The sequence below is a fragment of the Sus scrofa genome, chromosome 4 (genome assembly GCF_054392235.1).
Source record: "Sus scrofa isolate SSC_HxYL_T2T_F1_AM1 chromosome 4, Sscrofa_HxYL_maternal_Yorkshire_Landrace_v2.0, whole genome shotgun sequence".
NCBI lineage: Eukaryota > Metazoa > Chordata > Mammalia > Artiodactyla > Suidae > Sus > Sus scrofa.
In genome coordinates this window covers 42488739-42503793 of record NC_139386.1, presented here as the reverse complement: position 1 = coordinate 42503793, position 15055 = coordinate 42488739, and the positions used below count along the sequence as shown (strand labels likewise).

At 45.0% G+C, this 15055-nt stretch overlaps 1 protein-coding gene and 1 long non-coding RNA gene across 3 annotated transcripts; both read right to left on the bottom strand.

Moving 5' to 3' along the window:
* Positions 1-1117: 1117 nt before the first annotated feature.
* Positions 1118-14434, bottom strand: GEM (GTP binding protein overexpressed in skeletal muscle). 2 transcript variants are annotated; one of them, XM_001926976.8, is made up of 5 exons: positions 14331-14434; positions 12560-12899; positions 5520-5596; positions 4534-4738; positions 1118-2472 (listed from the first exon to the last, which is right to left on the bottom strand). In XM_001926976.8, exons 2-5 carry the CDS (start codon positions 12888-12890, stop codon positions 2195-2197), a joined length of 891 nt encoding a protein of 296 aa, XP_001927011.3. In that variant the 5' UTR covers positions 12891-12899; positions 14331-14434; the 3' UTR covers positions 1118-2194. The 2 variants fall into 2 exon arrangements, with proteins under 2 accessions (XP_001927011.3, XP_005663022.1); XM_005662965.4 differs by lacking the exon at positions 14331-14434 and adding an exon at positions 13139-13326.
* Positions 10193-11576, bottom strand: LOC106510023 (uncharacterized). Its single transcript, XR_001308124.3, has 2 exons — positions 11439-11576; positions 10193-11076 (listed from the first exon to the last, which is right to left on the bottom strand). It is a non-coding gene; the product is annotated as an uncharacterized LOC106510023 (long non-coding RNA).
* Positions 14435-15055: the final 621 nt, after the last annotated feature.

Here is a 15055-nt window from a genome sequence, read left to right as displayed (position 1 = left end):
TTACCCTTTAACGTCTCCAAAGTCACACTGATGTTAAATGGCTCAGCCAAGATTCAGCCTGGGCCTGGGCTACCTGAATCTTTATACTCTGATCACTTCCCTGTACTGTTTCCTTGAGCAATTCAAAGATGCAAAGTGCAGAGACAGGAACCTTTGCTCTCAACTTGGAAAAGGCAGGAGAAAGGGCCAATAACACTGAGCAGAGACATCCTGTAAAACTGTGACGCTCCGGACACCATGCAAGGTCCCATGACTGTCACCGTTAGCAGCGAGAGTGAAAGAGGGTGCGTGTGGGGGTCAGAGAGGTGAATGAGGAGCACCACGAAGTCTCACTCCAGCAGAAAGATGACATGTGACCATTGGATGGCAGCCACGTGATTAATGTCCAGCTGAATTATGTCAGGGACAGAATGCAGTTAAGGCCTTGCCTGGCTAGATCTCAGGCTGAAAATCACCTGTTTCCTTTCCCCCCACCCCTAATCCTTTATAATTTCCTCTAGTACTTAGGACCAAGAGCCTCTGGGGAGCAAAGCAAGGCCCATCTGCTGAGCCAGGTATTTGCAAGACCAAAATGAAAGTCAAACTCACTTTTACTGTAACATAGCATTTACAGGATCCCAAATACTTCCAAATTATATCAGCCAAAAATCACTTTGCATTATTGCGAATTGCATTCCAAAAGAGAGATGTCAGGGATACTCTTTAAAACAGACAATCACTGGCATTCCCATCATGGCGCAGTGGAAATGAATCTGACCAGGAACCATGAGGTTGCGGGTTCAATCCCTGGCCTCACTCAGTGGGTTAAGGATCCGGCATTGCCATGAGCTGTGATGAAGTTGGCAGACACAGCTCAGATCTGGCGTTGCTACAGCTGTGGTTTAGGCTGGCAGCTACAGCTCTGATTTGACCCCTAGCCTGGGAACCTCCACATGCTGCGGGTGCAGCCATAAAGAGCGAAAAAAAAAAAAAAAAACCCACCAGATAATAACTGGGCTTCCACCAGTGAAGTGAAGAAATACAATAAGTGTGTTTCTTTATAATGTGCTTTCTCTAGAAGCTATAGCAAAATATTCATAATCACCTTGTAGGGAAGGAAAAAACATTTAGAAATGCCTTTTTTTCAAATATTTTATTTCTTTTATTAGAAGACATATAGATAAAAACTTGCATATTCTGAAAAAGATAGAAAATGGTAATAAAATGAGCATTTTTCTCATTAAGAAATATGTTCATAAATATGCTTTATCAAATGTTAAAATGGTTGTTATTTTGCAAAATAATAATAAATAGAGCAAAGCTGTGGTATACAAGGGTCAACCCAAAGTATTGGAAGTATTATGTCTCATGTTTTATAAAAATTCAGACCTTCGATTATATTCAAAAACTTTGCATTGTGCGCTCCAGGTTCTCAATAATTCAGATTTTAAAAATATTTTTATGATGCCCTTATGATTTGAAAAATAATGAAACACAAAAGGTGGTTTGATGCAATAGAATTTGGCTAAAATAATTTTCCCCTAAATAAAAAATTATAAGACACAGTCGTAAAGAGAGAATTTTTGAACCCATTAGTGGTACAGGTATCAGTTCCCAATTCTACAAATTTCTGGATCCCCCACTGTGGGCATTGAACAAAAAACTGTTTGCTAAGCTTTAGTTTCCAGCAAGTCCATCATTTCTTTTCACAGCTTCATGGAGCATCATAGTCATGATTGTGATGAGCCCCGTCGGGCAATCCTAGCTCCACGAATACAAGGTACAGAGAAAGAAGTTCTCCCTCCTTTGAAAAATTCCTTTGACAGCCTTCCTATATCTATGACCCACTGATTGGCCTCAGAGTCACATATCAGAACACCGGGCAACATCTTAATAAGAAAAAGTTCTTGCCTAGGCACTCATCCTCTACAAACCAAAGGAGAGAGGAAACACATGTGAACACCAACCACGCTCTCTCGAGTCTCGGGTGTCCATGTAGCAAAGGTCAGGCTTTTCATGTAAATAAATACTGACTCTTTACAAAGATCTTTCATTTCCCATGCATTAATGTTGCCCACCAGCGAACATGTTAGTTCCCAGCTACAACAGGGGAAGCCACATCTTACACTACTTAAGAATCCAATCTAATATAGATTATGGGTCCCAATGGCCTTCAGTGACGTCCATCGGGGGACATCTGGGTGACTCTGGGTACCTAGAGCACAGAGAGGTCATGGCAGGATTTGGACTTGAGCTTGAAGGCCATGTTCTTGTTGTTTTTGGCCACGATCTTGCCCCAGAAGCGTCTGGCTTTCCTGGGGATGCTCTCCCTCCTCTTCTGATAGGCCAGTCGCCGCTCGTTTTTCTCCTTGCTGTCCCGCCGGAGTCGGACCTGCCGCACGATGCCCTCAAACAGCTCCTTGACGTTGTGCTGGACAGCCGCTGAGGTCTCAATGAACTTGCAGTCGAACACCACAGCACACGCTCTGCCTTCTGGTTGGGGGTGGGGTGGGGAGGAGAAAGTCAGAGGGGCTGCAGAATAGCATCCCCCCCCACACACACACAGCCAAGCTGGATGAATCCTCTTTTTAAATGGTCCTCAAGGTAATGCTAAGTCCATCACACATGCAATGGATACGGAGGCCCCTGGGACCCGTGTCCTCCTGGAGCTTAAACAGCAGAATCTCACAGGAAGATTGCCAGAAGCAGGAGAGATGGGCTTTAGATCTGGCCTGCCAAACCCTGTGTGAAGGTCCAATTACATCAAATATTGTCAAATTCCATCCAATACTAAAAGCCATAGCCTTAATTTATTGCGCTTACTATGTGCCAGGAACTGGGTTAAATACTTCATAAACATTTTTTTGTAGCGTTACTGAAATGTAGTTGATTTACAATGTGTTGATTTCTGCCGTAGAGCAAAGTGATTCATACCTATATATACATATGGAAACGAATATGAAAAAGAATATATACATTATGGTTTATCAGAGGATATTGAATATAGTTCCCTGTGCTATACAGAAGGATCTTGTATAAACATTTTTTAGACATTCCCAACTATCTTTAAAAACACATTATCCCTTTCCAGTAGATGATGGGGGGGGGGTCCTTTAAAAACTTGAGGGAGTTCATATAACCTGTAAGTGGAGGATCTGAGTCCAGACCCGCTTCACTCTCAAGTTAAGAGAACTTTCTCTTGACTCAGTTTTCTGAATTGAAAATAAGGATGTGTGTACACATATAACTGAGTCACTTTGCTGTACAGCAGAAATGATCACAGTATTGTAAATCAACTCTACTTCAATAGAAGTTTAAAAAATGAATAAAGAAACAAAAAGAATCCTACTTAAAAAAAAAACTATTTAAGCTTTCATGAGTTATTTTGAAAAATTTTGAGGATCTTCACACATGTACAGTGTAATTATGGCGAATGATACAAAAAAAAGCTTTTCTGAAACAGTCTCAATTTCAAATGCTCCATTGTGTTCAATGACCAGGTGTCCAAGTTTGGTTTTGGAAAAAATGACTCCTGCAGACAGTCATTTCCTAAGAGTAAGACATTCCCAAGCTGGCTGGGTCTGTTTAGTCTTTAACAGCATTCTTTTCTCCTGGGCGGAGCCTGGCAATGCAGTATTTTATTTTTTCACCCTTGTACCAAATTTGAATTAGGCCAATAAAATTTTAAGAGCCCCTAGGGAGTTCCTGTCATGGCTCAGTGGTTAACGAATCTGACTAGGAACCACGACGAGGTTGCGGGTTTGATCCCTGGCTCCGCTCAGTGGGTTAAGGATACAGCGTTGCCGTGAGCTGTGGTGTAGGTTCCAGACTCTACTCAGATCTCACGTTGCTGTGGCTCTGGTGTAGGCCGGCGGCTACAGCTCTGATTCGACTCCTAGCCTGGGAACCTCCATGTGCAGTGAGTGTGGCCCCAGAAAAGACGAAAAGACAAAAAAAAAAATTAAGATTTTAAGGGCCCCAAAGGCACTGGGTGCCAACTCAACAAATAGGAATCATGCCTGAACTAAATACGACAAAGTATATGTGATGCCATTGGACTGGCACCTTAACTGGAAAGTTAAGGTTAAGGTTATTCAGGAAGCAAAGGGTAGGGGCTGGAAGGGTGTTTCTAGGGTCTACAGGAATCAGAGGCAGCCAGAGTAGAATTCTTAATCTCAATAGTTTCTTGAAATCAAAGTTCCCATCCTTCTTGCATGAAGGTGCTACTTTCACTTCCTGGGACTCTTGAGAGATGTCCCTGGAGAATAGAGAGGATGAGAAAAAAGGGCTGGGAACTGCCAGTAAACCCGAGTATGACCTCTTCTCTAAAAGAATTCCAGGGAAAGCTTGGGGATGGAGAGACTGAAATCCTGCAGGTAGACCAGATGATCTATTGGGAATGTGGGTGTCTTCGAGTGTGCGTAAAACTCCACGTGGCATCTTAAGAGTCCCTGGTTCCAGCTTTGTGTAAGAGGAAGGGAAGAGCAACTGTTTAAAGGAAAATACCCGAGACCCAGAGATAGTGTCTGTGGTAACTGGCACCACTCCTCTCACCTGATACAGACACTTCCCGGCACCGTACCAGGTCACTTTTGTTGCCAACCAAGATTATAGGAATGTCCTCTGTCTGCCGGGCCCTGCGGAGCTGGATTCGCAGCTCAGACGCCTTCTCGAAGCTGGCGCGGTCCGTGATGGAGTAGACAATCAGGTAGGCATCCCCGACTTGCATGCAGTGGTCTTGGAGCCACTCGTTCTCCCCCTAATGAAATGAGAAGAACTCCCATTGAGTTCAGATGAGCTGGTAAATGAGGTGTCCGTTTGAAAGAAACCATGCGTGTATCCTAAAGTATCCTTGCTGATATGAGAAAGAAAGAAAATTCATTCCGACTCCCCAAAAGGCATTGGTCTTCCATGCCTACAAGATGTCTGTGGCTACAAAGACTGCTGGCTCATGGGGTACGGATGCCAAGAAGTTTTACTTTCTGACTCCTTTCACAGCTTGAGTTGATAAATTATACAATGACTCTGCCAAACAGTATTTCCAACTTTATTTAAACTACCCCAAATGAGCCTTTCCTGGCTTTCAAAAAACTCTTTCGCCTCTTCCAACCGATGAAATCAAGAATTCCTTCATCAGCATCAGAAGGTTCTCGATAAACAGAAAATCTAACGTATATGCTCAAAAGCCCCAGATCTCTACAAAGCACATGCTGAAAACTAGGATGGAGAGTATCAAGGTCGTATAATACGGTTTTACACAGTTTAAAATGATCATCCATACTTATTGGCACTTTCCCTACAACAAATTGACTTTTTGGTATTTCTGAATAGAAGGGCAAATCACTGCAACTTGCTTGGTATTCAAAGCTCATTTATGAACAACTTGTTCCTTAGAACAGTTTCATTCTTTAGAAGTCAATGCTTTTAATCAAGAAAATGAGTTCAACTCATCTGGAACTGCCCACAAAGGACAATGTCACCCTTGCACCAAACCGCCTGGTGGAAGGCAAGCCTTGAAGGAACTTACAGGTTCTGCATACCTTATTTTCCCACATGTCCAGGAGTATAATTGTTGCACTTTCCCCATCAACAATCAGTGTTCGTTCATATGTATCTTCTGGAAAAGAAAGAACAGTAATATTAAGGTCAGCTAAACACTTTTATATAAGACGGCCATGTAGAAATTGATGCTATAAACTTTCTAAATATGCAATTAATTATGTACATATACAAAGTAAAATATGTAAAAGTTCACAAAGGCAATTTTTTTTTAATGGCCGAACTCTTGGCATATGGAAGTTCCCAGGCCAGGGACTGAATCCAATGCCAGATCCTTTAACCCACCTGTGCTAGGCCAGGAATCAAACCTGTGCCTCTGCAGTGACCCAAGCCACTGCAGTCAGATTCTTAATCCACTGGCCCACAGTGGGACCTCTAAGACAAATTATTTTTGAGTCACCTTCAACAACATTCTACATATATTCCTCCAATATCTACTAAGCAGAAGAACTTCATCTTTGGAACATGTATCATTAAACACCTGAAATGAAAGGATTCCTTTTTCATCATTCCTATATCTTTCATATAGGAAAACTATTTAGGAGGATAAACTCACTGTAGCGCCTTTTTTTTTTTTTTTTTTTTTTTTTTTATGTCTTTAAGCTATTTCTTGGGCCGCTTCCACGGCATATGGAGGTTCCCACGGCATATGGAGGATAAACTCACTGTAGCGCCTTTTTTTTTTTTTTTTTTTTTTTATGTCTTTAAGCTATTTCTTGGGCCGCTTCCACGGCATATGGAGGTTCCCAGGTCAAATCGGAGCTATAGCTGCCGGCTTATGCCAGAGCCACAGCAATGCAGGATCTGAGCCGTGTCTGCAACCTACACCACAGCTCATGGCAACACCGGATCGTTAACCCACTGAGCAAGGGCAGGGATCGAACCCACAACCTCATGGTTCCTAGTCGGATTCGTTAACCCCTGCGCCACGATGGGAACTCCCACTTCAGCGTTTTTGACTCAGATTCCAGGGCTGCTGTCATCAGAAAACACTGACTGCCCAGCAGAACTGTAAGCCCCACTCAGAAGCCTTACATCGAAAGCCACTGCGCCTTTCAGGGGGGTGACTGCCAAACATTCACTGGCAATTTCAGGAGTTTTCAGCTCAGAGACATTTCTCCTCTTTTGAGATGTGTAAGGGAAAAAATCTTGAGGTTACTCCTATCTTGGAGTTCTCTTCATTAAAAAAAAAAAAAAAAAAAAAAAAAAAAACCAGTTCCATAGGAATAAATGGGCTTGTTTTCCCATCTCAAGTAGACCAGAAGTGCAGCCTCCAGCTCTACTCGGTAATAGAAACTTTCCTCCTTGCACTGGAGCCCAGATTGAGTATAGTGAAAGGGTAATGCAGTAAAATGGGCCAGGGTAGCTCCAGGCCAGAAAAATCGGTGGGAGAGGGGAAGAGAGAGGATTAAGTGAGTTAACTGGGATTTTTGCAAGAGGAATTCCCACTAACTCCACACAACTGAGCTCATACCCGCTCTGTTTTCACAATGAGGTTTCCTATTTTGAATTTCATCATTTGAAAATTATGATCTTCATAATGATTTTTTTTTCTTGGCATTTTAGGGCTGCACTTGAGGCATATGGACGTTCCCAGGCTAGGGATCAAATCAGAGCTCTAGCTGCTGGCCTAGACCACAGCCACAGCAACACCAGATCTGAGCTTCGTCTGCAACCTACACCACAGCTCACGGCAATGCTGGATCATTAACCCCCTGAGTGAGGCCAGGGATGGAACCTGCATCCTCATGGATACTACAGGGGTTCATTACCACTGAGCCACAACAGGAATTCCCAGAGATTTTTTTTTTTTTAAATCACTTTTCTTGCTGTTCCTTTCACCTAGAATCTGTTCTAACACCCAAAAGCTTATTCCCTTACCTCTTTCTGAAGAATGTGTTCTCTGACCATCTATTTAAATTCCATCACCCTCCCCTATCAATACTCTTTCCTCCCTTCCCTGTTTTATTTTTCTTCATCGTGCTGAGTGCCAAAAGAACATGAATCATTTAACTTACTTATTTTATTATTGTCTGTCCCTCTCGCCCCCTCCCCCTGACTGTTAGGACAGACATCTGCATCTGTAATATTTACTACCGTATCTCCAGCACCCGAGCCAATGCCTGATAGAATGCGGGTGCTCCGTAAACACTTATCAAATGAATGAATGATAAATACAGCATTGTGGCTGTGAGCACAAGCAAGCCAGGATTCAAATCCAGGGGTCAGTTCTTATTAACTATTGGGCTCTGGACTGATTACGTAAGGTCTCTGGCCCCACCTTCTTCATCTGTGAAACGAGACTGATGACAGTACCCATGCCTTAGGGCTGTGTGACCATTATATATATTAAGCTTGGGCACAAAGTAGAAATGCAATCAATGTCAGTCGTTATCATCACTTTTTCAGATGAAACTATTATAGATAAATGTTAGCTTAAGAGCACTATTTTGGAGGAACCAGAACATTTCTGTTTTAAAACAGTGACAGGTTTATTTAAAAAAAAAAAAATGCTCCTGGTTTAACGTTTGCTCATCTAAGAATTTGGATCAGGAGAGTTAAACACGGACAAATGGGAAGACAATCAGCCAGGGGTTGCTCTGTCTTTCTGTCAGTTTACCCACCTCTTTAGGTACCATTCTTCTAAACAATAGTAACTGTTTTCTGCTTAGGGATTTAAAATCTGTTATTCCACGGTGTTTGCCATGAGGGCATGCATCGTGGATGGGCTCAGAGCGGAAGATGCATAATTTGTCTTCCTGAAGAGTAAAGGAAGACCTCAACAGATAAATTGACAGGACCAAACGTAAACCACCAAAGCCTGAGCAGCACAACAGGGGTGGGGGGTTGACTGCCGCTTACTGCTTCAGAGTTTTTCCCTTCTCTCCCTTCCTGCATTCAGAAACCTCAAAAAAGCACTTTCTCAGCCCTCAGCCCATCGCCTACCACCCTAAAGCAGGCACTAGGGATTCACTTGAGTCCCCAGGAGTTCCCATAGGAATATACCATATTTCAACAGCTTAGGGAAAATGCAAACTCAAATTTTCTCTTGGATCAAGAGGTATCAGAAGAAGTCTAGAGAAAAAGTGGACTAAAGATTCTAGCTGCAAAAGCAGAGCCAAACTGCCTTGCGGTTCTGGAAGGTTCCTGACAGGATCACACTGTCTGGACTCACCTCTGCCTGAAAGTTAGTGTTGGAAACCCAAGAGCCTAAAACAATACATCTCCGCCCTGCTTTGTGCCTCTGCCCTGCACCTGGCTTTATACATCACCTCTGGCTACAGGCCCAAAGGATTCCTCAAATATACAAAGCCTCCGGCCTGACCATCTTCTGCCACCAGGACGGCACCTGCTAGTAACCAAAGTTCTAGTTTCTCTTCCTCCCTTAGTCACTCACCTTTCAGGCTTTTCCAGTGCTAATCCAGTACAAAGAGGGAAAATGGAAGAACGAGGAATTTGAGAAGAGCCCTTTGAAACTTCCCTGGGCTATGACATGTGGAGAAGGGTTCAGGCCTATTGGCTTGTAAAGCTGTTGAGTAACCTGATCTGGGGAAGTATTCTTTTCCTTTTTTTTTTTTTTTCCAGTGCTTTCCAGGAAAGCATGGGGTGAGAACTCACCCTCTGTCTCACAAGATGGATCATCCTGATGGCATGGGATGGTTTTTCTAGAACTGGGTGATTGTGATCAGAAGCCACTTTCCCTGGACTCTCGCACCTTGAGGTGGCTTTCCTCAAGTGACCCCCACCTTGAGAGGTCCTGGCATTCCTCTCCCCTGAAACTCAACTGCTTTCAGCCTTCAGAGCCCAAGGGATCCCAAGGAACCCTGGAAGGAAAGCCTTGCTCAGGAAGACTGACCTCTCCTCCAGTGGCTCCCATCTCCTCTGCATGTCTCAGAGGGCCCCAGCCAAGAAGGACCAAAGTGGATGAGGATTTCAAGCAATGAAAGGGCCCACTGTGGAAGATAAGCCCAAGGAAAGGAAACAACAGATTCACAATGAGCTCTAACGTTTGCTCATTGGCCACTTACTCTGTGTCAGGCACTATGCTATTTCCTCTAATCCTCCTCTACCCCAGAAAGTAGGGACTGTCCCTCTTTTACTAATGAGGAAGCTGGAGGGGGTACCTTAGGACAAGCTATAGGTATCTTATCCAAGAACAGCCCACTAAGTCATTGTCAAAGCCAGGGTCCAAACCCACATCACCAGTGTTCTCTCCAGAACTTTCCGTGCACATATGTGGTGCCTTCCCACCTACCTCAGGGATTCCAAATCCTAGCTATCTTTAGGGTTCCACTCAGAGACCACCTCTTCCATGAACCCTTTTCTGATTTCCACAGCCAGAAGTAATATTCATTTTCTCCTGTGAATTCCCACAGCACTGCCATTGTACCTCTGTGAAGACATTTGTCACACCCTGTCTTGATTTACAGTTGGGTACAGCTGATCTCTATTGCATATACTGTAAGTACCTTTAAGGAAGAAGCCCCATGACTCTTTGTGTATCCTCATAATATCTCATTAAGCTCCATAGTATGTGTTCAGTAACTGTTGAGGAATGGATGGATGGATGGATGGATGGATTGACGGATGGATGGATGAATGAATAAATGAACAACATTAAATGTGTACAGAGAGTCATAAGATTATTGCCACATAATCTTAACAACATCCATCTTTATTTCAAGAAATAATGGTGAGAGTTATGGGTAGTTTTTTTACGGTTAATGCTGGGAAAAAACAAAAACAAAACAATGCAGGGAAGTGCCTTGAAAAACTCTCCTCTTGGAAAACCTAAAGCCAACTAGTGATTCCAATGGCCACCTAAAGTAGGGGTATAATCCTAGACAGCATAAATTAAGTTACTCAAATAGGCCACATAAGGTAGGATGAGTCACCCCAGAAACTTCTTGTTGTCAAGAGTCTCTGTTTGAAAAGATAAGGAAAGGGTTCTCCATACCAACCGCTTCACCTCCCTATTAAACGAAGAGGCTTGCCAAATATAGAAGCCTGCCTTCCCAAATTTCAGGGCTGGGTCGATCTTCTTAGTACTCTATGCCTATGGGGATACCACCCATATCTATGCCTGTGATAGATGGACAAAGATTTTTGAAAGTCTGCTATTCACTAACTTTTTTAATTCCTTCCTCTTACAGAAACAAACAAAAATTCTCAATGGATCTCTTCTTTCTATCAATCCCCAAAGTACTTTGTTGCTACTTCTTAAGGTATCCATTAATTTCCCCCTGCCCAGAATTACAGCCACTGACACTTAGATCCTTCCTTAGAGGATATAAACAGTGCACCTCATTCATCACTGGGGACCCCAGAGACTAGCACAGAGGCAGGCATGTGGCCGGCACCCAGCCCAATGCTATAGTATTTAACAGCACTTGGATGCTAAAGCCAGGGGCTGCCGAGTACGGTGAAAGAACGTAGGATTTAGGTGCAACTATAACTAGTTTTGACTCCTGACCAGACTATGAACTAGGTTTCCACCCAGGGAAAGTCACTTGACTTCAAAAGCTTCCACTTCTTCGCCTGTAAAATAGAGATGTTATTAATACCAAATTGGTTCACTTTTTATAGCTATTATCAAAATACTTATGGGGAGTACCTAGCACAGTGCCTGGCATATAGCAAGCCTATTAATGGCAGAAGGAGACCACAACCAAACTAGGCTTATAAAATCCCAACTTCAAACCCCACCTGCCCCAGGGTGATTCCAGGTAAGTCCCTAAGGCTCAGCTTACTCATATGAGTACAGTTCTAACGCAAGGACCAAAATTAACAGTAGCAAACATAAGGCACCCAATAAAGTGCCTCTCCCGCTGCAAATACACATTCTAGATGGCAGTTCCTCCTCCCTTTCTCCTAGCCTTTCCAAAGAAAGAGACGCTGACCTTATTTCTCCCTTAATTCTTGTTTAGCCATCATCCCCGAGGCTTCAGAAGGGAGGAAAGAAATCAATGTTCTCTCAATGAGTCATCATTTAAAGCCAGTTCGGGAGCTGCCTCATGAAGCAGTGAACTCCTCCAACACTGGAAGAATAAACGTTGAGTAGAGATATGAGCTGACAATGGTGTGTAAGGAGTGGGGTTCCGATGCATCAAGTGGAGAGCAGAACCAAGTCACACTAAGGCATCTTCCTACTCTGCAAGCCTGTGCTTCAGCTGAGAGTTGCAACTGAGCGTCCAGACAGACCATGCCACTGGGGCAGGCGCTGGAAGGCTCTTCCTTCATTTCTACAGCTGCAAATATGGACACACAGTGACCCTGGCCTTGTCTAAGACAGGAGTGATGGTTGAAAGACATTGTATGAAAACCATTAACTATTAGCATCCTCTTATGACTTCCCAGAATACAGTGTTATCCTTTATATGTATTTGAGGAATGTGTGCATTTTTGAGATTATGTCACCTCAAATCAGGTGGGGAATTGAGGCTTAAATAATAAATATTTTAGATGAGACTGACCATGAAAATTTGTCATGAAAAGCTGTAAGACTCTACAAATGTATGTATCATCATTGTTATACTTCAATTGTTAAAAAATATTGTGCTATTTAAAACACAGATTTTAAACAGCTGTATACCATCCAAAGCCTCTAATACTGGTATAAACAAACTACTGAATTCATCCTAACAGTTTTTCAAATTGGTTTGGTTTTAGGTATCACCATGGAAAAAGGCTGTGTCTGCACTGAGCTCTTGCAAGGTTCAGGTGAGAGCCTGCAAAAGCCAGAGGTGGCATCCTGACCCTCCAGTTCGGTCCTCTGTGATCAGTCTCCCCAGTCCCTTTAGAATTGGAACCTAAGAAATTCCCTTCTTGGACCAGCTTCTATCTACAAGCATTTTCATTTTCTTGTCCCGAGGGCTTATGCCAGGGCTTCTCTGGCCTTAGCTCCCCAGCCAGAGCCAAGAACAGTCTCAGTTTCCAAATCTGCAGACAAATCACCCACCCACTCACTCTTCCTCCTGGACCACTGCTGACTACAGAAGCCCACCAGGGCCGAGCCACCTACCTCCCAGCACTTCACAGTCGCTGTCCAGGCTGTCATGCACGCCCGCAAAGATGTTGGCCAGAGTGGACTTGCCCACCCCCTGCTCCCCTATGAGAACCACCCGGTAGTAAGTGTTCCCGGACTCGGAGGAGATGACTGAGTCCGTGGAGTCGGAGGACCAGCTCTGGCGGCAGTGGTCCTCGGGGGCAGCTGAGTGACGGTTGCGCTGGCTGTACTGGTAGGGCTCCTTCTGGACCATCAGGTGCCTGCCATCAGCTGGGATGCTCCAGCGCTGCTGCTGGGGCTGCATGCCCACAGTGCCCTGGCGCATGGTGACATTATTCAGAGTCATCGTTGGGTCCTGGAGAGCAAAGCAGCCAAGATGGTAGCATTTGTAAGCACAAGTGAGAGCTCAGGAGGCTCCAAGAGTCATCAGCGCTATTTTAGTGAGTGAGGTGAGACCCAAGTAACCCTAACACAAGGGACACCAATGAAGCAGTCCCCAAAGCCAAAAGGCTTTCAACTGAACACACGCGCACACACACACAGTCAGTTACCAGCTCCTCAGGCAGATTGTCATTTGCAAAGAGAAAACAGTACCGTGATCATTGCCCACTGCCCTGAGGCTTCCTCCATCCTCAAGGAAGCCTTGGGATTTCCCACTCCGAGCTGGCACAGAGGCAGCCAGAAGGAACCAATGGCCTCCAGAGATGGCTTGAAAAGCAACAAGTTAATGCAGCTGGGGACCAGCTGGCCAGGTTAGCTGCTCTTGTCTAAACATGGCTCTTAACTGTACTAGCATCCAGACGGCTTTTATGCCTCAGTGGAAAACACGTGACAATGACATCACCCCCCCTGGCTGGACTGGACAAGCACTCATTGGAACTTCCATGTTTAGTAAAGTTGCCCTGATGCTCCCTAGCTCCCTGAATAAGCTACTATTTGAGAGGGAGAGAATTTCTGTTTGAGGTTTGTGCCTCAGCTCTGCCCTCCTGCCCACAGATATTACGTTCAAAACATCCCAGCCCCAGCCCTGTGCCTTGTCCTTCTGGCAGAGAAATGACCTGCTCACGTTCAGACCTGTCAAAATTGCAGAGAAAATGTTTCACTCTTATTAAACCACATCCACTCAGAGAGTTCTTTAACTCAACTCAGATTTCCTCCTTCTGGAAGCAAATGAGAAGGTCAAAGACTCTCCCAAAAGACATTCAACAACTTTGCTACAACTTTCCCTTCTCAAGACTCCCTCCCTCCCTGCAGGGAGGTCTGTAGTACCAGGTTCCCTGAGATAAAGTGGAAGCATTCTCATTTTAACCAGCAAGATCTACTAACAAGGGGGAGACATGCACAGACAGCCCCTTTCTCACACTCGCCCCCACTCTCCACACCCCAAGGCGTCGATGATCTAACCACGATGACCATGACCGGTCGGTTTTTTAATCTTACAAGCAGCGCCTCCGTTGGCCGGCTTGAATTCAAACCACAGGAGCCGAAGTATCACTGTGGGCGCCCTCTGGCCACAGACGGTCGGAGGAGGTGACCTCAGTCAGCTCCTACTGAACTGAACTAAGAAACCCGCTAATGACAAATGGCATCCTTTGCACCTGAAACTCTGGCCCTGACCGGAAAACCACAGCGCAGACAGCAGGTTCCAAAGTCTCTTTTCTCAAGTTAGAAAGTTCTGCGGGCTGGGAACGCCCACCCCTTTCCCAACCACCCGCCTCACTCCGAAGTCGGGAGCACCCACCACCACCCCCATCAACAACCCCCCCGCCCCGACCACCTGACTTACTTGGTGGGAGTCGTCGGAGGGTCGATGTGCGCTGTGATGCCCTGGCGCCGCGCGGGATGCTCGCGCGCTACCACGTTCCGTGCCTCCGCCGGTGCCCGCCGCTCGCAGTCGCCGCGGCCCCGCGGTTTATAACCAGCCCCGCCAACCCGCGCCGGGGCTTTTCCGTGACGTCAGCGCCCCCGCTGGGAGGGGGCGGCTCTGCAGCAAACCCCGAGTTGCAGCCACTTCACTAAATCAGTAACTCGCAGTCATATGACCCCTTTTAAAAAATAACGACAGTTCAATCCCGGGCGCCTTTATTTTATTTTCTTTTTACCAGCTGGGCACAGGAAGATGGGAAAATACACCAAGTGCCACTTAATCGCGCCGCCCAGCAAAACACTTGCGAACTGTCCGGATAAAGGATGGAGAAAGAGGCAGGTTTGAATTGGATGCCCAGTTTCAGGAAAAACAAAAATAAAGCAGGGATCAGGGTGAGGCTGCAGCAGCGCTGAGTGGCCAGGGCTTGTGTTAGCTGCATCTTTTGCAAGGAAAACAGCCTTCTGCCTGCTCCTGTCACCTTCTCTCTGGAAGAGGGAGGAGGGAGAGCCCCATACTGCTTTGTTTCCCTTCTCTGACAGGGATTCAGAGAGAAGGAGCCAGAGGGAGATGAGGAAAGAACAGGTCTTGAAAAATAACTTCATTATGGATCCAAGCAGATTGTGCTAAATGTTGCTGGCCCTCCT